We start from the raw sequence: 26,070 nt of genomic DNA, 5'->3' as shown, positions 1-26,070 counted from the left end.
TTGTGTCAAAAAGTGATTTAAATTTTTGCATGGACTATCCTTTTGGGAGCAAATGTACAATCTTTTTTTTAATATATATATAAGCCTCAAGGTCTTCCAAAACTTAGTAGCAGTGATAAGACCCTTTCTAAATTAGTGATGTGTGTCTATGTGTGGGAAGCCGCGTGATCTGCTTTACCTTGCCACGTGTGGTGGTACACAGTAGGCCAGTGTTCCGATTGGAGAAGCCACAGTCAAAGCCTTTTCTGTGCAGTATCAAAGCAGCTTGCTCGGATGGACCTCCCCCTTCCTCCTGCGAGAGAAGCGAGACAGAGCCTCAGGCCGCATAAACACAACACTGTTTCTTCTCCACACGCACACACTGGGCCAATTATGGAGCGCTGCCTTTCACTCATCAGCTGCAGCTCAGCACCACAGTGAGAGTCTCTCCCATCACAACACCATGGAAAGAGCTTCTCCTCAAGACTTCAGAAAACAAAGGAACTTAAAGCAATCCTGCTAGTCCAAAATAACTTGAGCTTTATTGATAGCATGTGCCGATTTTGTGCTGAAAATAATTCTGATGTATACATAGTTTTGTAAAATACAGTCCTTGTACAAACAAGGATTCCATTTAGACTAGAGTAATGATTGATTGATGGGGCAGTGCAAAAGTTGTATAGAGAATTATGTATTAATGATGTAATTTGGCTGGAGTTTCTGGTATCCTTGCATGTATCACATCACAGTTACAGCGTTTACAAACTTATCATGCTCATAAACATACAGTTCAAATACTGGACTAAACTAGCGATTAATTCTTTACCACACCAAAATTAAATTTTTCATTTAGCAGAAAACAGAAAAAATATATATACTTATTAATCAAAAAAATATCAAATTGAGTTGTATATAAAAATGTAAATTGCACATAAGGTAGTTTATATATAACCTTTTTAATTATATATTAATTATGTTTTTATTCTTAATTTGTTGTTGAAATATAAACATATGAAGAGTTCAGATGCAAAAGCCTCTAAGTGCCGTGTTAAATTTTCATCTAAAATTTGCATTTTTTATCAGGCTCCTATGTTTAGGTTCAGGAAATGTATTCTAATAGCAATGTGTAGGTCCTTTTCTATGCAATTAAAGTGAAATAACTAAACATAAATATAGGAGCTTGATAAAAATGCTCATTTTAGAAGAAAATTTCAGATGGCATTTAGAGACTTTTGCATCTGAACTCTTCATATATACAGTGATTAACTATATCTAATAGCAGCTTGTTTTCATGAAAGATTTATATTAAATGAAATAGAAATAAAACAGGCTAAGTAAAAATATAATGAATATGCAATATAGTGCATATGTGACCCTGTTTGTGAAATCCAGGCTGAAGTCTCAAAAGCTAATTATGAGATTACAAGCATCAAAGTTTGATCTTTGACATGGCCTTGCTCAGTCAATATTAGTTAAAGATATCAAGGTTAAATTTTCACAGAATGTTCTTTACCTTATGAGGAATGATTTTATGTAGAAAACAGTAAGTCAAAAAAGCTTTAGCTGGGCAGCGTCACATATAATAAGCAAAATGCTGAGGTAAATGTAATGTTATATTGACACTGTTTACAAGCTGTTCTACTTACATCTTACATCAGTTACATTATAAAGCTTGTCAAAACAACAGCTATTGTTTAGATATAAAATTGACAGAATTTGAAAGCTCAAGCTGTTTCATATCAAAAAAGTCAAGTTTTCCATCCAGTTGTTCTGCACATTATACTGACACCTATTGGTCTGGATGTATTGTTTGTTTACTAACTGTAGCCACTTTGTATTATTGCTGTTGCTATTGTTAGTAGTAATTGGGTGTACGACACAAATGCATTACAAAGATTATAGGGCACAGCTTTAAATCCTGTGTTTAATGTTTTCCCAATACAGTGTCTTTCCCCATATACTGTGCTTTTTCCCCCAAACTGGAGTGCGAGGAAATTATTTTCTATGGTAGCACTTCTGTCGAACCCGGAACATTCCATTAACTATTTTCTGTCATTATTCATAATAAAATTTGCACTTGAATCTGTACTTGGCACTTCGTGAACAGTGAAACAGGAAAATATTTACACACACACACACACCTCTGCCCAGACAAATCTCTCATCACTGTAAACCTGGAGCACTAGATTAACAACAGAAATAGTAAATCACTCTGCACAGTCCATAAAGCTCTCACAACTGAGATAAATTTTTGGTCGTGCAAAAAAATAATGAAATGTAATCAATGTCTTCTATGCTTGAAAAACCATTTTCCATTTGCATAAAGGGTGTCCTTGAGTGGATATTTCCACGACAAGCAACAATGGAACTTTCAGGCATTGTTAAATGATTTTATTCTATTTCAGTGCACCAAAAGCTCTTCTACACTTCTATCCTGTCAATCATTTTAATTAATAATTACAGATATCGGGAGTGAATTCAGCTTCCCAATTCAGCAGTTAAAGGGAGATTTCTGACTTTCTGATGGTCTGTAACTAACACTCACGTCATTGCTCAATCAAAAAAATTGTAAAAGGATAGAGGTCAGATTCCTCAGACTCGAAATTAATTCTGAAACACCTTAATGTCAAAATTTGAGTGGCCATGAATGTAGTTGATAAGTGGGAGAGAAACAAAGCCTAATGTTTTAACAGCTCTGTTCCACATCCTAGTAAGCTGCCTACATAGACAGCGTTGTTAAGCATTCCAAACATGAAAGATTCTTCTAAAAATATAATATTTTATATAATATTATGTTGGCCAAATTTTAAACAGCAGTTGACGTATCCTCTGTATATAAGGCAATCCCAGAATGTAAACTGAATGTAAGCATATTAGCTTAGCAACATGTTAACATCAAATCCTTTTGGAATGAAATGTGCACTTCATGCGATTAGTGTGCTACTATGGTGTGCCCTTGAGAAAAAGTGGTACACTTAAGCATACTTTTAAATAGAGCACTTATAAAGGATAATAGAATCTAATTCAGGGTGAACTGAATGTACTGTTTTCGGACAATTAACTGCACGTTAACTGCTGCGGCGAAACGTAAAACCTAATTTGTAAAACTAAAGTATTTTTTAATCATATGCTGTATAATAGAATTCTATTGAAACTTGTAAATCTTGTATTTAAATATATTTGTTATTATACCTTTGCAATGATGAAGTTAACATTTTAGTACATTTAAAATATATTAATTTTAAATTTAATATCAAATAACACTGCAGTTCAAATGATAATTAATTACTTTACATATGCTTTAGTATGTTAGCCAACACGTCAAAATAAATTGAAAAGTACAACAAAAGATGTCATGAAAGCGATGTCTCTTTAAATACACTTAAGTGGCCTTTTATTTCCTTACAGTACGGCTCTTTTACAGATATAATTTTAAGATGGCATACACTAAAAATGTACTTTTCAGTTAATATGCTGCTATAGAAGGTAGCTGTCTGTAGACAGCAAGGCAACTCACTACAGTTTGGAATATCATATCTTTTTATTCCTGTGGGGTCTACTTACAATGTTACTAAAGTTTATGTATCAAAACTCATTTATTTAGTTTGAGCAGATAGCATTGCAACAGCATCCATGCTGAACCTGTATTATGTGATAGATTCATTAAACAATCCAAGCTGAAATATACCACATAAACTGTTCAATTCAGGCACGATCAAGGGTACTGTTAAAAATATATTTCAGCTGGTGTTTCTAACACTGGATTCTTCAGAATGATACTACAGAATGACAATATTTGTTCTGGAGATAAGAATAAGTATCCGTATCCATTTATGGATACCAAACAGGCAATGTTGACATGTTAATGAGGGCATTCATGTGCTTATATGTTATTTCAATGTAGTCACATGGGAGGATTTGAGTCCGTAATGTTACAGTATGTTTTGACAGTACAATGAAGTCTTTTATTTCATAAGATCAAGAAAATTGTGATTCCTTATGATAAGACCCCTTTAAGCATTTAAGCCAGATTGAATCGCATCCTCTCATCCTCAAATGGTCCCATAAGCCCTGTTCTGAGCACTTTTACCTTTATCCTGTCATGCGTTAAAATATTACAGTTCAGCCCTTGGAAATAGTATAGGTAGTATAGTATAGTATATACTTTATGGCCCTCTTAGGACCCGAGCCAGCAGTCCTGTGCTCCCCAATTACGGCCAAAACAGCTTTCAGCTTCCTCTTTCAAATCCTCTAGAACAGACCCTATTTTACTTTTTAAACTGACGCAACCCATATATATATATATATATATATATATATATATATACAGTATATTTGTTTGTTTTTTTCATTGTTTTTTTTCCATACACGTCTATTTTGACGATTGTTACGATTATCACTATGATTAGCTTGCAGGACTCGAGACTGAACAAAGACTTGGGCTTTGAAAACCATTTCTCTAGAAAACACAAACACAACTGAGACATACCTTTGACTGGATAGCACGCAGGTTGACCAGATGCATGTCGCAGGGGAAGGAGGCGCTCAGAGGGCTGTAGGGAGTCAAGGATGGGTTGTCCAAGCGCTGACTGACTCCCATTGAGATGAGGGGATGGTTCAGGTACATGAACGACATGTGACTCAATATAGACGGATAGTTATATGGTGCAGCCTCCTCATTCTGGGCCTAAGACAGAAAAGTGATATATCAGCATGGCATTAACATAATTAATAACATAACGTATTTGAAACTACACAAGCATGTTAATGCGAACACTCCTGAATTAGTCTTCTACAATGACTATTACTAAGATATACTATATACTAACTATCATCATAAAATACTTATAGTCCCATTAAGTACTGAGGTTTGTCATAAACTGGGCTTCCATCACCCTGTTTTAATGCGCATTTTGAAGTATCGCATGAGAAACAGTGATGAATTAAAAAGAAAATATTTTTACGCTCGCTTGAGGTGATTTTTGACTTGTGCGAAAAATGGTTAATGCGAATAATGGGAGATGGAAACGCAATTTGCGAATAAATTCCTCCAAGCGCATCAAAAAAGTCATGTGACTTTGCGCTATGAGACGTGATAACTTGACTAGCAGCGGACTGATCTCGTTCCACGGCATCTGAAATGTTGTTATGGTCATTCTCAAATGCCTGAGCAAAGTCTGCCATCAAAGTATTTCTGTATAATTGTCTTACACGAGACTGTGTTCCCAAACAGCAGTATTCACCTCCGAAAGCAATGACAGCATTTATTGTGTTTCGTCTGCTCGCTCTAAGGCACAATTAATTTTTCGTATATGAAAATTATTATATTCAGTAGCTTATCCTAGTTTTCTATAGGCTATTTAGTGCCAGTTTACCAGGAAGTGACGATTTTGTTCTCTTTGACTCGTTGGATGGAAACGGTGCTCGTTCGCAAATGTTTTATGCGATATTCCAAAATTACGCGCAAGTTAAATTCGCAACTTTGGATGGAAACCCGGCTATAGCCACAGTAACACAAGAAAGAACATTAAAGCAAGAATGTACAATCAATGGAACTGCATTGACCAACATTTGCATACTTGCAATGAATAAGTTTCTGGCCTAAGTAGACAGTAACCAACAGGTCATTCTGTCAACCCTACTGGGGGAAAAAACAGGTTAAGGTGGTCAAGCCGGTTATTACAACATTAGAAACTGGGAGATGGATTGCTATTGGTCCATGAGCCGGCAGTCCATCTGTTTAACCATCTAGTCCACCTAATATTCATAAAAGCTCATGTAATACCAGCTATCACCTTAAGCTCATCTTCAGGGACTATCTTCAATACTCAATTTTTATGTTAAAGCCATAGCAGGTTATATTGTTTATCTATATACATACACTACTGTTAAAAAGTTTGGGATCAGTAAGATTTTTTTAAAGAAATTAATACTTTTATTAAGCAAGGATGCATCGAACTGATCAAAGGTGGCAGTAAAGACACTTAATGTTGCAAGAAAATAAAAAAATAAATGCTGTTAATTTGAACTTTGCAATTAATCAAAAATGTATTACTGTTTCCACAAAAATATTAAGCAGCACAACTGTTTTCATTAATAATAATAATAAATGTTTCTTGACACTGAAGACTGCAGTAATGACAGCTGAAAATTCAGCTTTGCCATCACATGAATAAATAATTTTTTAAAATATATTATTATATTTTTTTAAATACTTGTAATAATACATCACAATACTTTTACTGTTTTTACAATGATCTTTTTTGACCAAATAAATGCAGCCTTGGTCAGCATAAATGATTTCTTTCAAAAAATCTTACTGACATCGTACATTTAGACATCACAACATTATAATATACAGTATGAAAAATGGATATTGTTTCTGAGATTTGCTAGAAATTACGTTAAATAGTGTTTTTAAAGATTACCTTTAAGTGAGCATTAGATGATGGCAAAATATAACAACAGGGAAATGAACATGCAATTAAATATGCAATATCATCGGATGGTGATAGTTGAACAGTAGCAACACCATGGTCGTGGGAAAGCAAGAACTGATAAAAAATGTGTACCTTCAATGGAATGCATGTCGCTTTGGATAAAAGTGTCTGCCAAATGCATAAGTGTACATGTAAATTTGACTGAGTTTCAGCAGGGAACTTCCTAAATGCCAAAGATCCAGACACTGAGAGTACGTGGTCATTAATGGGTGTACGTTTTATCTTCTTTAGCTCAATTATTTTTCCATCCTGATTACCTCCTCCGCAGAGCTCCTCTTCTCCAGCAGTAGGCGGAAGGAGTTGGCAGTGATCTTATTGTCCAGCACTCCCTGACCTAAACCTCGATTATCATCCTGATTGAGCCTGCGGTCCATAACCACCTCCAGCTGACCTGTGGAATCCACACCAACATTCATTAGGATGTCACACATACTTCACCACAGCACCCATTGATGCCTCCAGTGGACATGCATAAATCATGTGCTCCACAGACCATGAGACCATAGAGCCTGGTGTTTGAGCACCAAACAAATAAATCTTTTTTTATAAAACAACCTGACAAAACCACACTTGACAGATTGCATTATGGACAAAAGCACTTTACATCCAATTGTGGAGTGTTTTTCACCACCAATTCACCTACGCCTGTAGACCTGCCAGAGTGGAGAAAGGCCACATCTATTCAAACAAAAATCCGAAAATAACGGTTCTGGTGGTCATTGATGTGTCTAAATAGTAGGCTGCCAAATGATTTGCTTACGGCTTTTGTAACTGTTACAGCATTAGGTTGGCATGTGGTATTTATCATGAAGTGAGAGGGACATTCTCATTAAGAAGAGCGTTTTATTTTTCAGAATGTCTCGGGATTTGGTTTGACTTTCATGACAGCAGCACTCAAGCTGTAAAATCTGTTGATCATGTTCTCCAGCATGATGAGAATGATTCAAAGAGCATCTCAGATGATATTAAAAATCTATACAATTTTATCTAAAATACATAAAAATACAACACACTAAAAACTAAAATCAATTATTTTTGTCTTCTGCAGTGCCGAATCAATGCTGTAATGCTGCAGGCACTGGAAAAAAACATTGTTGTATTTTTATTTCTCAAAAGTTTCAAAAGTTAGGGGTAGGTAAAAGATTTGTTTATGAGAAAAAAAAAAAAAAAAAGATAAAACAGTAATATTGTGAAATATTACAATTTAAAATAGCTGTTCTATTTTAATGTTTTAAAATGTAATTTATTCCTGTGATGCACAGCTGAATTTTTAGCATCATTATTCCAGCGTCACATGATCCTTCATAAATTATTCTAATATGCCGATTTGCTGCTCAAGAAACATTCCTTCTCATTATCAATGTTAACAACATTTTTGTATTTCAAGATTCAGAAAGTTCAAAAGAACAGCATTTAGTTAAATAGAAATCTTTTATAACATTATAAACGTCACTTTTGAACAATTTAATGTGTCTTTGCTCAATAGAAGTATTAATAAAAAAAAAAAACTTTTGTACAGTAGTGCAAATCTCAAAATGTGGACATATGTTAATACTGAGATAAACAGTTGGTTGAGATGATAAAATGGTCAATGGTACAAATGTGTTTATTTGATCAGTATCCAAATAATGCTGACTCTGGAATGTTTAATAATGCATTCTTAATTCAACTGAATGCAGAATCTGGGATGTTTCTTGTTAATAGCTTTAAATTAAAAAAACTTTTTATTTCCAGGTTTAATCCAGATTTTCCATCCCAGATCCAAAAAAGCACTTTGAGGTGAGTTAAAACTGACCGCTCTTGAGGCTGGCCGCTCCGAGTGACTGTGCGGTGAGCAGAGAGAGTCTGGCGCTGGAGTCCTGCAGGTAGACCATGCTGGTCATGGGGTAGAAGTTTGCCTGCAGGGGGAGCTTAGCCATGGTTTTCCTGGGCTGCACCTGTAAAAACAGCCCAAGGCATGTTTAGCACTCCAAATTCCCCCTGTTCAAACAATGAGTGTGGGCATGTGGAGGCACTTATCCGAAGGAAAAAAACACTGTAAATTGATGAGCTTCGATGTGTGTGTGTGTGTGTGCGTGCATCACTGGATATTCCACTGTTTTTATTCATGAGGCATTTGTTTTGTGAAGTCAGTTAATTAGTTTGGACCGAAGAAAAGCACTTAATCCTGGCCGAGGCCAGAGAGACATCATCAGCTAATTAAATGCCATGTCAATACTCCAACATGTCAAAAAAAACATGACAGAGTGATTTAAACTGACACTTGTTTGTTTTGGTCAGCCCTACAGCACACTCTAAACTCTTTTTTGATTAATTATTTGTCAAAAAAAATGAAAAACAAACTGACATTTTCATTATGCCATCCAAAAACAACTAAGCATTTTGACACTATCAAATGAAATCAAACAACTTCAAATAAATTAATTAACCTCTGACGACTTGTTTACTTGTCAGTTGGCCGTCTATATCCACACCCCGAGATCATATATTTAATTTCAACTCTGGCATCAACACGTTTCACTTTCATCTTTATTCAGAGACTGATGAAAATTTGGTTCCATCACACTTGATGTGTGTGATCAGCAGTGGTGGAGATGGCCAAAATTCACTCTTGGAGATGAGTTGGGGGTCATTTTAGATGACCTTTCAGATGTATCTATAATAGCATTAAACTTATTTCATGTTTCCTATGAACCATGTTTTCTTGGGGATCAAGAAACCTGGTAATTTTGTGAGCTATAAACATATTCTTTCAACAGAATCTTTGCTTGGAAATAGTTACCTGTATAATTCTGGCCATCGTTAATGATATGTTCAATAAACAAGGGAGAAGGAATAAATTTAGGTGCACCTTCTGATCAATGACAAAAATAAACCTTCCCATGAGTTGATATTTGACTTTTGTAATAGCATTTTTTTTCTAACCTTATTATCAAACGTCAACTTTTATGTCAAATTCATACATTTTTATTATAAACATTTTTAAAAACTGTAATGAAACAAATAAACTGAATTAGAATAAGACACAATTGGGATGAATCAAATAAAATCTGTATAAACAAAATTTATCTCTGCACTACAGAGGTGCACAGAAGAACACAACATTGGCATTTAGCTATATTTTTACTGTTTGAGGAAGATGAGTGTAATGTTTAAATATAAAGTTTTGAATATAGAAATACTAAATGATTTAAATAACAGAAATTATTATTTAAAAATGAAACTAAAACCACCAGTAGGTGGGTCAATCAGCTGATTCATTCAGGAACGAAGCATGTGACTTAATGAATGGGTCATTGAATCATCGACTCGCTTGATTTGTTCAATAATTCATTCATAAACGAAACAGCGCTGTGTTTGCTTAGAGATGCCCAGCGGCTCAGCTGTGACTTTGTTTGGAACTATTTTCATTAACGAAATATAGCAAAAACAGAGTTCCTAAAATGTAGGTCACATAATATTAACTTCTTTTATAAAATCAGTATCACATTTGCAAACACTATTTATAATAATTATTAAAAAGCTGTCACTCATCTCAGTTCATCACGATCTCACAAACTTGTTATAATCAATGAAACTCTACACTGCACAATTAGTCTTATTTACATCGTGTCTACACTCTGGATAACTCAACACTTAACAAAAACTCCAGTGTTAATTAATTAAATTAATACAGCTTTATCCATACAACATTTTTCTGTTATTGCATCTGTTAAAGATGTTAATATTTTCGACAAAAATCACGATTCATCTTAGATAGCAGTCTGCTTGCTGTGTCTGTTCTGTGAGCAGGACGCGCACTGATAGTGAAGCATATTGGCTACAGTCTGCAGGTATTAAGGCCAATCACAAAAGTCGACATTGCGCATCCCGCTACGTTTTTATTATAATATATTGCACTTATGTGCGGAACTCAGATCGCGTTCATAGGCTATCAAATGGATAAAATGTACAAATCCCTTTCATTTCCACCCAACCAATATTATTTTGCTTTCTTTCCTCAAAAAGGAACTAGAAAACTTAATTTATTTCAATTTAAATTAAATACTTAAATTAAATATTACTAAATGAAATTATTAAAAATGTAAATTATTAATTATCATTATTTTGTTAGACTGACTACTCAATTTTTTATTATTTTTATTATTATTTTTTTTACTTCTGACTATATCATCAAAACCAACTCCAGCACCAGATACCGCCTTGCCTTTATAACTAACACTTGCATATAAATAGTGTAAACTTTATTGTGTATGTGTGTGTCAAGGCGAGAATAAAAAGAATATACTGATGTCCTACCTGGTAGCCGTTGAGGTCAGTAAAGAATCGATCTTTGCTGTTCAGATCTGAGGTTATCCTCATTGCAATTTCACGGTTGGTTTCGCCTCTTATATCTACAGTGTTACAGATCTCAACAGACTGACCTTCCACACCTATGAGAACGATGGAAAGAAAGACGGGTCAAAATAGCCGAATGAGCACAGGCAACAGAAGAAGGACTGGATATCTTTTTCCTCCACTTTCATACAACAATTTCTGTTAAAGCATCAACTGTATCTGAATATTTAAAGGAACAGTTCACAAAAATATCATTCTTGTGTTGTTTTAAACCCGTTTACTGTTATTGTTTCTGTGGAACACTGCTTTTTAGGAATTCTGTGAAGTGATTGTTTGTGCACTGAATACTTGGAGTAATCTAGCAAGAACCACTAAAGACCACTTTCTTTTAGACCAATAAGTATCATTAGGCTGATAATGCACAAAACAACATCTCATGTACTGTTTGGCGCATAATCACACACAAACTGCCAAAATACCGCAAATTGTACATTTGCCAACAGCAAATGCCTGCTTTCCTTTTTTAACTTTAATAACTTGTTTGCCTGTTCCTGGCTTGAGCTGAATTTGAGCAATTAGATTTTCTGAGTACGGTGAAAATAAGTGAACACTCCTTCATGCTAAATGTACATTTTGAATTGGACTAATTGAGCCTTTGGGAATAAAACAGTGCAAGAAACAAATATGTTCTATTTCCTTTAATTAAAATAAAACCCCTTAAAGGTGGAAGAACATGCTCTATATAGCAGCACAACCACAAAAACAAGGTTTTGTTTTTATGGAGTACGATAGCTTGGAAAATATTCAACATGAGCGTGTCCTCATTAGCTCAAAGTGAGATGGTAACCTGACACTTTTAGTGAGCAACCATCACTGATACTACTGCTCATAACTGAAGTTACTGATTTGAACTAACACCTAAGCATACATATTCAATTTTGTTTGTCCTACAGTCATAAATGACACCTCAAATTGTGTCTTGATATTACTTTGCTAATTTGGGTGGAAAAGTTCTAGAATTACACTAAAGAAGGACCTGAAACATCTCTAGAGACTAAAATATGATAGAGACTTGGGCTCTTTTGACTTGAGCAACAGCATAACAATGCCTAGCAACCACATAGAAAAAAAACAAACAAACACTCAAAACACCTCAGCAATTAGATAAAACACCATTAAAACCACCTGAAGGAACAGTTCTCGCAAAACTGATATTTTGTTATTATTTATACTACTTTCCAAAACTTGGGATCAGTAAGATTTATAAGCAATAAATTATAATTTTTTTTAAAGTTTTTTTTAATTTCCAATTTTACCAAATATTTCTTAAAGAAATGTCTCACAGTTTTCATAAATATATTAAGCAGCGCAACTGTTTCCAACATTACCAATATTAAGAAATATTTCTTGAGCACCAAATCAGCATATTAGAATGATTTCTGAAGGATAATGAAAAAAAATCAGTTTTGACATAATTAAAAATATTAAAATAGAAAACGGTTATTTCACAGTATTACCATTTTTACAGCATTTCTGATTAAATAAATGCAGCATTGGTGAGCATAAGTCCCTAGTAAAAACAAAATAAGAAATATTTTTTTAAATACATTTGTTTCATACTAAGTACAGTACAAATCTATTAACATATTTACTGACACTCAATATCACTCGAGACGTACTGATATAAAAATTATAATTAAACAGTATTTGGAGTACAACTTGTGCATAATGCACATTTCTTAATATTAAGCCTAAAATGTGTTTTAATGTCACTATTGATGAGGATTGTATGATCTTTGAATAATATCGGTCTTTAAATGCAAGATATTTAAAGTGTACATGAGGTATACTAGTTCCACTTTAGCACAATCAAATATACTTCAGCATATCTTTAGCACAATAAAATTGCATTACGTATAAAATTAGTTGTTTTAATTTAGCAGACTTTACAGTTTAGTGTACTAAAAGTACAATTGCAGGATATTTTATTAAGTACATGTATATGTATATGTATCTGTAGTATACTTAGCATTAAATAAATATATTTCAAATACATTTTAGTATATTTATTTTTCACTAGGGGTGACTTCAAACCAAAAACAAATCTTATCAACCCCACACTTTTGAATTATACAAAGTCACAAAAAGCAGCATTTAAGTATCATGATAGTAGTCCACACAACTGTTTTGGATTTATTCAATAAATCGGTTGACTTGGTTTAAAAAATTCATTCACAAATCGATCTAGTAAAGAGGGGGAGATTATCAGCGAATAACAGATTATATAAGGTCATTATGCACAACATTTTTGATACTTTTCTGATCTTTTTTGTGTCATTTTTGAAGCTTGAAAGCTTCAGCTGCCATTTGTTGTAATTACATGGAAAAGAGCGACCAGTACATGCTTCAAAATTTCTCCTTTTGTTGTGTCTTTTAAAATGAGATGAGGTGAGTACATAATGACAGAGACAACTATTTTGTGTGTGAGATGAAGGTCCCTCTCCTTAAGCTTCGCATACTAAATTCAAATTTCAGTTCAAGGGAATAACCCACTACAGGTTTTGCCTCATACTTTTCTTTTTTTGGACAAAAACAAACATCACTGGGAGAAATGTCCCTAAGGCCACGGGGCGATGGCTCATGTGACTGCTCTGCTCTTTCAAAAACACACATGTACATTATCTCACCCACCCAGAAGGGGTCACAAACAGACCGTCCAACCCCCTGGTGCTCTTGATAAGAAAGCCATGAACTCTTTCTGAACGCATTTCGTTCTTTCACAAAATGAACCCACTTTTAGCACACCATTAAACTTTTGTTGGATTGTCTTTTGTCTGGTATCAAACTTCCTTGTCTGATGCCGATTCAATTTGTAACTTAGTAGCTTAATGCACTGCCTTTTTTAGCAATGACGATTGCTCAGTTAAATGATCCATTATAGACTGAGCAACATTCAAAAGCTTACCTTTACAATTCAAAGATTTATATTGCAATATCTGAGCAAGGAAAACGCTTTGTACAAAGTCCAGTGCAAAAAACTCTTACTGCTATAGTGATGTGAATAAAAGGCTCTCTTAAGAAAGATTACTTGGAAAAGAAAAGGACGTCATCTAGCAGCACTTCCGGGGGGGTTTATTCCAGGGGTCAGTCAACTGGAGGTTTTCTGAGGTTACATTGCTAATTATACAGAACTTCTTTCAGACAACTATTCGAACTTGAAAATGTCATTTTGCAAATCCCTGGTGTAAATATTTGATTTACATACTGTAAATAGTGGTGACTGCAAGCGTAACTGAGGAGTGCAGGTGTTGAGTGTTTGCTGTCCTCTCTTACCCTGGATGTTGTAGAGCCGGACAGTGTGTGTGATGTGCGTGAAGGTAGTGGTGACTTCAGAAAACAGCGGCCCTTTAGTGACTCGAACCACCGGTGGTTGAGAGGGAGAGTAAATCTGTGCGAGAGAGAAAGAAAATCAATGTGAATCAAATCAAACTCATAAAATCCCCTCAGTGCAGAGCTACCAAAGACACTGCATGACAAAACTGCCTAATGTCCTGATGAAAGACAGAGTTTAGCTCTTATGAGGTTTCCCAGTGTTTGGGTGGATTGCAGATAAAGCTGTGAGCAGTGACTAAACTGCTGTTACATTTAGAACTCCAGTCAGTGTGGGAAGGCACACTTTAATGTTATAAGTTTAAATGAAACTTTACAAAAAATACAACGTTCCAGCAAATTCTCACAGTAATCATTTGCTTGCCACAAATTTACCACAAGCCTGCCTCAAATAAATAGTTTTTAGGGGAGTGGGCAATATATAACCCAGTTTTCCATGCACCGTTATTCAGCAGCGGTGCCACGGCTAAATAAATTATATTTGTTTACGTAAGAAAGGTGCAATGCAAATAAAGTTTAGGTATTCTGATCATCATTTTAATAATAGTAATTCTATTATTACTAATGTTAATATTTATTTAATAATAACAATAATATTTGTCGTTGTTGTTGTTATTACATGAAAATCTTGAAATTATTGACTTTACAATTTGAATGACAATTTAAACCGGTATTTCGTAAAAAACCTGGGTTTGAGTCTAGGTCTAATCATGATTTAAACCCAATCCACTTTCTCTTGATTTCCTCTTTCTTTTTACTCTATCTACAATGTCTACAAGTAAAATGTAAAAAATAAATACAATTTCTCAAAAAAACAACAACAACATCAAGCCAATTGGAATATCTGATCATTTGAAGAAAAACAAAAACATTAATAGATTATCAAAATAGTTTTTACTGTTGCTTCTTTGTCAGGCAGGAACAGGTAGGCGCCACTCTTGTCTTTGTTGCTGGTGGTGCCGTACCAAACAAACTCCACGTTGACCAGGTGCTGCGAGTCATCCTCCTTCAACCTCATTTTCTGTAAACAAGAGATGTTTTCTGAACATTTCAGAGTCATTCCTAGATGTATGAACTTACAACAACCCCAGAGAGCTGCAGTCTATGATCTTACCTCTAAAAGACCTGTAGCTGTAGACATGGAGAGTTTCAGGTGAGGATTTTCAATGTGCACAGGAGCCGCATCTTGTTGGTAGAACTGTCGGAAATGCTCCAGTTCACTGACTGAAATCTGCCTGCCATCCTGAAGAAACATGTACTTAGCAGCTTCTGTCTTTGGCTCCATTCCTTCCATCAGCTGGTACACGCTCAGTCCCAGAGGAGCAGCTTGAGCCACAAACGACAACTGTTGTGGAATAAACAAACACGTTACAAACACCACGAACTGGCTTGAAGAGCATTTAGATGACCTCAAACCGGCTAGTTTGAAGAATCCACAATCCTCACAATGCTCTTTTCCATAAACAATACACCCATAATGCTGTGATATGCACTGATGTAGCAGATCTCACCTGGAAGACGTCGGCAGCAGCATGACTGGCATCATTCCACACTGCGCTGACTTGAGCACGGACCACATGACCCAGAGCGTTCAGCACGCGCACTTTAGGAGTCGTCACAAATACTGTAACCATGGACGTCCTGGCTTGCTCTGTGGGGTTACAAACCACCAACAACCTGGGAACAGCAAAAAAATTAAGCATATTTATGAAGCATTATATACCACACAGATTGTGCTGCCTTTTGTCATCCACTTCATCTAGTTCATCTACTTCAACACATGTACCACGAGTCCATTTTCAACTCAACATTATTCTATATTGTGCTAATTATTATGCTATAAAGCACATCAGCAAGGTTCCCAAAGTAAAAATCCTATTAGTTTCTTCTACAGAGAAATGCATTTTTAAGAAAATTCATTTTAAAAAATTGAAGGAATTGTTGATTTACCTTGGTTTTTCACGAACTTCAAAAATTATTTTGCGAGGTAAGGCATCTTGGGATGGCTGAACATCATCCTGTAGTACAGAACCAGCAAAAATGTAATGTGCACATAGCAATTACCAAATTTCGGAGTGATGCCATGGATGTACAATATGAACGCTCACCATCTGAAGAAAGGGATTTGAAGGATCATGGTTGTATTTTTGTTTGTCCTTGAGCACCAACCAGTGAGCTGAGCTCACAATCACTCGCTTCACATTCAGAACAGAGTGAAACAACCTTAGAAATAACAAAGATTGTGATGTTTTACCATGTTTTTACCATGTCTCTTTTACCTGATAATATCAGATAATAAGAATCTGATTTTTGTGAAAAAAGTTCAAACGGCGATCATCCCTTCCTCTTTACTACTAGTTTTAATGTGAAATAAACATGAATGAACATCTCCTCGTAATCGCTCAATCAGTGTTTCAACCACACACCGTAAAAAAAAAAAAAAACAGTTTTATTGGCGTCTTTCTGCACTGTAAAAAACAAAAGTTGAGCCAACTTCAAATTGTAAGGCAACCAGCTTCAGCAGATTTTTGAGTTTGCTCAACTTGTTTTTGTGGGAGATTCTCAAATTTTTGTTGGATAAACCTAAACCACAAGTTGAGAAAACTCAAAAATCTGCTGAAGCTGGTTGCCTTAAAATTTTAAGTTGGCTCAACTTTTTTTTTTTTTTACAGTGCAAAAAGACATCAAAAAAGACGTTGTAAACAAAATGTCACCTTGCATTTCATTTACCTCAGGCAAGTCGTCAGTGTCCACAGCTCGTTAGGTCGCTAGAGAAATTACGTCTATAGAAGAGCATTTTGCAAAATTTTAGACTATATATTCTCATCATATTTTACTTTACCTGTTAGAAGAGTTCATATGCAAAAGCCTCGAAGTGCCATTTGAAAATTTCTTCTAAAATGAGCATTTTTATCGGGCTCCATATGTTTATGTTCAGTTATTTCACTTAAATGGAAATGAAAAGAACCTATTTATTGCCATTAAAGTGAAATTACTGAACCTACACATAGAAGCCTGATTAAAATGCTCATTTTAGAAGAAAATTTCAAATGGCACTTAGAGGCTTTTGCATCTGAACTCTTCGGATGTTTAAATAAATCTGTTATGACAGCCACTGTGTAAATATTTCAATATATAGAAATGTTATAATGTAGAAGTTAATTTAAAAACTGCATTATGTGCAATTTACATGTTTGCATCCTATTTTTCTTTAAGCTGAGTGTTGATTATTATATATAAAATTAAATAGTACATTTTTAATTTAAGTTTGGGTTCTGTTGTTAATTGTAACCTTATAGTAATGTAAAAGGGCTCCCAATAGAGCATAAGCTTAAAATTATAATTGAATATTATATAATTGAATTGGCTATAACTGAATTTATTTAAAGAGCGATTTGTTCAGTAACAAAATTTATAAAACATTATAAAAAATAATAATTATTATGTTTAGTTTTCCCCCGTTATACCGATATCTTACCGAACTGTGACGTCAAAACCGAGGTACGTACCGAACCGTCTTGTTTGTGTACCGTTACACCCCTAGTAGTGATACATTACATCATACAAGTAAGAGAAAAAACTTTTTAAGATTTCTATTTCAAATAAATTCTGTTCTTTTCAATTTGCATTCATCAAAGAACCCTGAAAAAATTAACAAATATTCAGGGTTCGTACACATTTTTATCAATAAATTTCCATGACTTTTCCATGACTTTTGAGACAATATTCATGACCTAATGTTCCATTATTTTACAATAAGTATCGCAAGGATGAAGTTGACGATCCTGACTCGCCATGTCCTTATTTTTTGTTTTCAATTTGAATTATTTCGATTTTAACTAGCCTAGTAATTTAAATATTTCTAAATATATTTATCATATTTGTGAGGTAAGTTTGCTTAGTTTCGGTTCATCATTGTGAAGCGCTCCTGCTCAAGGCCGAGACGGCAGAAAGCGCATCCTGTAGGCTATGTTTTCTTTATTTTACAAAAACAATATTTTGTTGATATTGTAAGTGCACACAAATAAAAGTAGACCCTTTACAGTTCCGAATGATGTATTACTTGTACGTTTATGAGCAAAAATGGCAGCATATTTTAAGTTGTTTCCACTAAAAAGAAAAAAAATTATCGCGCTCCATGTCCTGCAAAGCGCGCTTTAGCTTCTATTCTCCACACAAACGCTTGGATATGCACCTAAAAGTGCACATTTAGTTAAAACGTTTAAACTAACATTGGGATATGCTTGAAGTGTTTTATATCTATAGATTTTATTTTAGGCAAGTCATGATGATTTGAGAATGCTAAATTGATCAAACAGGCTATGGTTGACTCACTGTAGTGTCTACTGCTGGCTGCTTGGTCATTACTTTAAAAAACGAAAACTTGAATTTAACAAACAAAAAATGTTCCAAACATATTTCTAAATTAACTTAATAAAGAACCCAAAAGAAATTGAACCACTTTTCCATTAAAAACTGAACTATTTTTAATGGCTGCAACAGCAGCTGTATAATGGGAGAGAGAGAGAGAGAGAGAGAGGCTCCAGTCAGACTCGGGCCAGTAATTCTGATAGTTTGTCCGACAAGGGCCGGGCTAGGGCTTGTATTTGAGGCCCGTGTAGAGCTCTACTGCGCTTGTTTGGTATCAAACTCAATTTTGTACTCGCAAAGGCGGCTTTATACACGCACGCGCGCGCTTTGGATGTGACTGAGCGCACAGGAAACCGCCAGAGTGCGCAAGTACCGAATGGCTTAAAAATACGTGCAAATAATACATTTTTGTGACGATGCAACAATGACCCGATTAGGCAAGTGACAATTCTGTCAACTGTACCGAGACGCGAGCGAAAGTCTTGTATCGCAGCGTGCAGCGGCTCTTGCAGTGCAGACGAGATGCGCAGATGAGAAGCCGCTTTAAGAGAAAGTCAGAGAGCGAAGAGCAGTACAGCTGAATCACTCACGCGGTTATCAAGTGATTGATTTGATCTGTGTGGATTAATTTACGCATCTACCCTACAAGCTATATTGAAGGAATGTTTGCAGAAATTTCCCTCATTTGAAATGCGGAAGCTGCAGGAATGAGTAATGCGATGCGCGATCCCGCGCTGATATTCAGCACCTGATTAAACATAATTCTGTTATCCAAAGATTTATGAAACAGATTTCCATGACTTTTCCAAAACTTTCTGGGTTCATTTATTTTTTCCAAAACTTTTCCAGGCTTGGAAATTGCCGTTTTAAAATTCCATGACTTTTCCAGGTTTTTCATGACCGTACGAACCTGAATATTAAGCAACACAACTAATTTCAACATTGATAAAAATAAGAAATGTTTTTTGACCAAATTAAAATATTAGAATGATTTTTGAAGGTTCATATGACACTGAAAATTATATGATGCTAAAAATTCAGATTTGCTGTCACAGGAATACATTTTAAAATATATTAAATTAAAAAATAAATAAATAAATAAACATTTATTTTAAATTGTAATATTTCACAATATTACTGTTTTGCTGAATTTTTGCAGCTTTGATCACATACAGTAAATACAGCTTTTCTTTGAAATATTAGAACTTTTACAGTATGCAAAAGCCCAACCAGATATGAGAATTAACAATATTTTTTCAACGTTATTCTTTAACACTTTCTGTATAATGTATAATTTTTTAAATAATCATTTAGGTTGTTTTCTTTTAAACATATTGGCAGTCTTTTGTTTTGTGTATATATTTATACATTCATAATTTTGTCATTTTGCAATGGTTATTAATCAGATGGTAACGACTGCTTTACGAGCAGTTTGAAAGTTCTACCCGACTGACACTTTGGGGAGAAATGCAACAAACGTATGCAAATACTGGTGGTAGTGAAATCTCACTCCACTCCAAGTGAGATCTCACTTTAAGATATTTCAAGAAAGATGCACTACCTGGTTCCATAGTCCACAACCACCCAGTCTTTGCCCGTGCCCGTGATGGCATCATGATGCTGGAAGAGACCTAGATTGCGTCTGGCTTCTGTCAGTAACTTGTAATTATCCACTGCAGGGTATTCACTGGGCTGGCCGTACTTCTGAATGTTGGCCAAGGTCAGAGAGTAGAGGACCTCAGCTGCCCTGCGGACAAACATGAAGTGACATATGAAACTCCCTCCTGCGCAAGATCAAAAGTCCCCTCAAATCCACACTGAATAAATCCACAGTGTTACAAGAATCCATCTGGCCTCAAAATACCTCCTGAATCCGGCTAATGTTCACATTCAAGTAAAAGAAAGATAATAGTCTGGAATGATCACTGTTGTGTTGGGAGTGTCCGAGTGAGAACAACAATAATACCAGAATCTCTCCACATTATAGTAACAATACAGGTGTCGTCTCTCCAAATAACGACCTTCTCAGATTTTCTACAGGAGATGAAAATCTATAGCTGGGCGAACCTCACAAAACCTGTTGAACATGAGTCATATTTCACATCTTTAAGTCTTTAAGGCAGTGGTTCTCAACCAGGGGCCCAGGGCCTCAGCAAATTTCCAATTGGTGAGCAGGAGGACTTACTAAAAGTATTTTAATAATAAAAAAATTAAAAACGGGTAATCTAACTCTAATCTAAATCAAAATGCTACATATACATTAACTATCAATAATTACTAAATCAGTAACTAATACCTAAAAATCAATAACTGTTGGTATACAGTTCTAAGAAACATCTTTGTCATAATTACAGCAGAAATACAGGAAAATGTTTAGCCTACACTGGAGCAGGGTTTTGATTATAATGTTAAACAGCAGGGGTCTTCGAGTAAAAAATGTTAAGAACACCTGCTTTAAGGAAATGAAGCCAATTTTGAAAATATGTCAATTATTTTAAATAAATCAATTTAAAAGTACAGAATTCACACATGATGTTAGTAGTTGTTTTACTAGTTTTCTTTATGCTGATTTACAGTAAAGACAATCTAATGACAATAATTAATTTCCAGTAAAATTTTCTTTATTAAAAATATAATTTCTTTCTTCTTTTTTTTTTTTAAATGTTGGGGTGAAGTGTGATATGGACATGTTTTCTTGAGATTGACCCCCAGATAAGATTTCAGTGAGTGACATTTTATCAACAAGTGCAGAACCTGAGTACATCAGTAAACAAGAGTGACACAATTACCCATAGTTTAAATCTTTTTTTTTTTTAACCCAAAAATATCTTTGAAGTGAGTTGATAAAGCAAGACTAAGTAGTTTCTGCAGATCAAACATTTCTACTGTGTGGATCACAGACAGTAGTTAAAAGATAAAAACACAGTACATGTGACCTACATATTTCACATCAAACATACATCTGCTTTCTGCTCCTGCAAGAACAGCCAAATACTGACTTTAATAATTAATTAAACATGAAATGACCTTGGACTGAATATCTCTAATCAATCTACTGTGTGCGTGTGAGAGAGAGAAATTGAGCAGAGCTGAACAAAGTCCTATTTGCTGTGTGAAAGAAGCCATCGTGTATAACGGGGAATAGTTTAACAACTGCATACTGATGAAAACTGTCTCCAGCCTACATTTAGACACCTATCAAAATGCAAATACTGTGTTAAATAGAGTTCTACGTATCCGCGAGCTGAAGGTGTACCCAATCTATTCACTCGTGTGATCATGTACGGTCGTCTTTGAGAGGACAGGATATTGACATACAATGCAGGCACTAAATGAGGGAAATTCATATCCTTAACACGTTTTTGCACTAAACAATGAAATGCAGGGCAGCCACTGATATACAGAAACACACACACACACACACACACACACACACACACATACAGGATGTATAGAATATGCAATATCAAAAAACTAGTTTTAGTTAACAATGACAACACAGCTCTACTAATACATGTAAAAAAATGCCTGTAGAGGAGCATGCAGAAAAATCAATGTCGAAAATCAATATGGATCACTGTAACGTCTCATTATCTAGAACCAAGCCAATTAACAAGAGCTGCGAAGACATTTCAACATGCTGTAAAAAAATAACAAGTAGTTATTTCTTTCGCATTCCACAAATTAGCGATAATATTCCTTATTTCTTAATAAGATCAATTTGTATCTTTCTAGCACCAATATCATGTTAGAAAGAAGTCAAGGAGTAAAGTTTGTAAAGCACCCACAGATGAGAAGGTGGCACAGTTAATGGCCATGGTCAAATATTGAATAAGTACTAAAGCCATTGAGTTTGTGGCTCAAAACCGACTGCTTTCATTTGCTTTGGCCTTGTCACAGGGCTTCAGTCTTATCGTGACAACACAGACATGTGACCTTCAGCTTTGTGAGTTAGTTAGCAGCACACAGCACTGCAAGAAAAGATGGTAACATCTGTTTAAACATAGTTCCATTTCCTATAGACAGACAGTTCAGGGGCCAGTTGCGTAAACTGCTTAGAATAGCCTTAAAAGTTAGCCATCTATTTTTTTTGTTTTTTTAATCAGTAACATAAAACTTGAAAATTTGAAAAAATGTCATTTTCATGACTGCTAGTACATGGTAAAAATAAAACAAATTTACAGTCTTTTCTGATGACTAAGCAGACCAAAAATATTTTGGTCTCTCCAAAAAAGTGATCAGACTTTGAAAAGGCTGAATTCCTGAAAATTTAATTAGTTTATACAATATGAATTGCAAATTTTATTGCACATATTAGCATAGCATTCTGGTTCATAATTAACTTTATGTTAATTTTGAACTCATGGTCTCAAAGGCAAATCAAGTCCAGGCATATGGAAATGGTATTTTTTATTGTTTCAACTTTTGGACATTGAAACCCAGACCAAAAATGTTTATGCAATGCATTTATGCAGATTAATGCAGCGCATGTCAAATTTTTTTCTTCACATTTTCCCGTTGGTGCAATGCTACAGAAAGCCATAAAAGAAATCCTCTTTGCCTCCTATAAACTTTTGCTGATCATTTTCCAATGTGGTAAAACTTCTCACTAATCTTCTCTTTCATAAATTGATTCAGCAATGAGTATCAAACTTTTGTTCAGTTGCACACATTAAAATTTAATTACTCAGTTTTATGCATTTGCTGAAGCCAATTTTTACCTCCATTTGGCACTTGGCAAGTGTTAAAGCAATGTCACTGTAGAGATTCACGTAGTGCATTTGGATTTGTTAAAGGGGTGGTTTACTGCGATTTCACTTTTTTCATTTTAAATAGTGTGTAATGTTGCTGTTGGTGCATGAACAGTATCTGCAAAGTTGCTGCGCTGAAAGTTCAACGTAAGCGGAGATATCTTTTAAAAATCAGGAAATTTAATGCCTACAAAAACGACTCATATGGGACTACAACGAGATACTTCCCGGGTTGCATACGTAACAAACCCATAAATTTGCATCAACCCCTCCCTCCGGAACATGCAAAAAAGGGGGCAAGGCCATGTTCTGCGGCTTTGTCGAAGAGGAAGAGTTATAGTGGAGAGTTGTAGCCATGCTGTCGAAACGGTGTTATTTTCACCCAGCTGTCAGGTCTTCTGTGTTCGGGCTTCCTACGGACGCTGTAGTTCGTCAACAATGGTTAAAATTTATGTTTGATTATGTTCCTGACAATTACAATCCTAATTTAGCTCTCTGTGCTGCGCATTTTACAGAAGACAGCTTCCAGAATCTACACGAGTTCAATGCCGGATTCACACAGAAACTATTACTAAAACATGGAGCAGTTCCAACTTTAAAACCAGAGGCAGCAGTTGTTGGGCCACAACCTGTAAGTAAGATTTCATAATTTTAAATGTATTTGCATGTATAATTTCAGACGTAATGTTTTAGTTTTATCAAGGACGTAAACAAATGCCAACGCTGGCTTTAGTAGCCAGTTAGTTAAATGCTATTTCGTGTGTCTATGACAAACGCGTACAAACATTTTGGACCCGAATTTGTAATTATGTACAAATTTTTTAAATGCATTTTCCATGTATACTTTATGACGTAATTTTTCGATTTGATCAAGAACGTAAACACAAGCCAACGCTGTTTGGTTATAGTAGCCAGTTAGTTCGATGCTATTTTGTGTGTATAAGACAAACGTGTACAAACTTCAAAAAATGATATGTAATCACAACAGCAAACTTCCATTCAGAAACGTTTTGTAAGAGCCGTGCTTACGGAAGTTCTGCTTGACTCTCTTCATTACCGCTTTCTGGGTCTGATTCTGGCTCAAACTGATACGGCAATATTGACACCATTATTTACATTTGACCGGAGCACATGCGACTGTTGCCCGTAAAGGTAATGGGCGTGAAGTTTCCGGACAATGTGCAGTACGCAGTTTAGCCAATCACAACACACCGGCCTAACTAACCAATCTGAGCCCATTGCCCGTTTCTGAGGGAGTGGTTTGATAGAATCAGGAAGTCAACCGGTCGTTCAAATGACAGAGGAGAATGCAGCTTACAATAAAGGTGAAATATATGAAAAATAAGGCGTTTTTTAACAAACGAAACACAAAGACATGTTATATTGCACCCCATAAACGCAATCAAGCAAAGAAAAAAAGCAGTAAACCACCCCTTTAAAGGCTTACCTTAGGTGTGATTCCAGCACTCTATCCAGGCGTTTGTAGAACGGCCGCGAGGTGAAGTATCCGCTCCAGTAGTGATCGTCTCGATCAGCGTAGGTGAAAAAGTCTCCACTTAGCACAGGCAAAGCCAACTGGCCGACATCCATGCCAACCGGATCCATGCCAGTGCTTTTACGCAAGGCCTCAAAATAATCTGAAATAGTTCCAAATTGGGCCTGCAAAGAGAAACAAAAGAGATACATAAGAAAAAATATACAATCACGGCTGTGAGGCCAATTAAAGGAAACATTGAAGCCTGTCTAAGGATACTAGACCTGGACATGAAGCTCAGGGTGTGAATTCATGTAGTCAAAGAGTTTCTGGTAGTTTTCAAACTGTTGGTCCCATTCAACAGCTTCAGTGTAACGGAAATCATCTCCAAGTGGTGCCAGCAGCACATTGGTCCGAAAAAGTTTAGATTTCTTCCTGTACTGGTCCAGTAGTGTCTGAGCTCTACACATGGAGAGAATAAACTAAGTGGAGGGAAATCTAAAACTAATCAGAATCGAGGGAGCACAAATCCACAAACAATGACACAAAAAAAGGGATTAAAAACTGTAACTTATTGGAACAGACTTTTTCAAGACACAGTTAGAAACAATCATTGTTATTTCTAGGTCGCCATGAGTAAATATGGTAGTTCCTAATGTCTGTGACTGGTGTGTATGGCTGTACCTCTCCTGTACGTTGTTATCTGTTATAGCCTGAGGAGGAATTCTCCACGGACAGCTGATTCTTCCTCCCGGCAGCCTTTTAAAGTCAAACTGGCAGCAGATTTTTGGGTCAGGACCACATGTATGGGGAACATCGTAGCTGTAGAATGGCATCATGTGACACAAAATATCTGAACTTGAGTCCTGAGCTGTTGAAATCAAAAACAAATGCTAAGTCAATAGTCTTGTGTGGCCACACTGGTGAAATTTCACCTAAATTCACGAACAGTCTACTGTTAATAGTGTAGCGATAGATGAGGCACAGATTAGGCAGAAATCACTTTCAAATCAAGCAGCTGTCAGTCAGTCAACGTTGCAAATATACAATTTCAATTCTGCACCTAAAGATTACCCTGCTAAAAAAAACAATAGAAGCCCAATAGAAACCATCACAGAAATTTGAATGGTTTCCATTAAAATACCATTATAAACCATTAGCTTTTTCCAATAAAACCATTACAAAATTGTTCCAAGAGGATTTAACATCCCACCAATAGAATCCATCACATACCAGTAGACACCATTATAGTTTCCATTAAAACCAA

General features: G+C 35.4%; 1 protein-coding gene across 2 annotated transcripts in view; it reads right to left on the bottom strand.

The window, feature by feature from the left end:
* man2a1 (mannosidase, alpha, class 2A, member 1) overlaps window positions 1-26,070 on the bottom strand; it is a 52,215-nt gene that overhangs the window by 2,540 nt on the left and 23,605 nt on the right. For both annotated transcript variants that reach the window (XM_058775699.1, XM_058775700.1), the window contains 15 exons: window positions 25,488-25,674; window positions 25,088-25,265; window positions 24,777-24,988; window positions 20,140-20,325; window positions 16,316-16,430; window positions 16,158-16,225; window positions 15,719-15,884; window positions 15,322-15,552; window positions 15,106-15,228; window positions 14,151-14,265; window positions 10,779-10,912; window positions 8,275-8,416; window positions 6,737-6,870; window positions 4,469-4,666; window positions 179-292 (listed from right to left, as the gene is read on the bottom strand). In XM_058775699.1, the coding sequence (XP_058631682.1) occupies window positions 179-292; window positions 4,469-4,666; window positions 6,737-6,870; window positions 8,275-8,416; window positions 10,779-10,912; window positions 14,151-14,265; window positions 15,106-15,228; window positions 15,322-15,552; window positions 15,719-15,884; window positions 16,158-16,225; window positions 16,316-16,430; window positions 20,140-20,325; window positions 24,777-24,988; window positions 25,088-25,265; window positions 25,488-25,674 (2,303 nt within the window). The remainder of the gene's footprint in view (window positions 1-178; window positions 293-4,468; window positions 4,667-6,736; window positions 6,871-8,274; window positions 8,417-10,778; window positions 10,913-14,150; window positions 14,266-15,105; window positions 15,229-15,321; window positions 15,553-15,718; window positions 15,885-16,157; window positions 16,226-16,315; window positions 16,431-20,139; window positions 20,326-24,776; window positions 24,989-25,087; window positions 25,266-25,487; window positions 25,675-26,070) is intronic.

Source organism: Onychostoma macrolepis, chromosome 05, assembly GCF_012432095.1.
Source record: "Onychostoma macrolepis isolate SWU-2019 chromosome 05, ASM1243209v1, whole genome shotgun sequence".
Taxonomy (NCBI): domain Eukaryota; kingdom Metazoa; phylum Chordata; class Actinopteri; order Cypriniformes; family Cyprinidae; genus Onychostoma; species Onychostoma macrolepis.
This window is presented reverse-complemented; position numbering and strand designations above follow the sequence as displayed.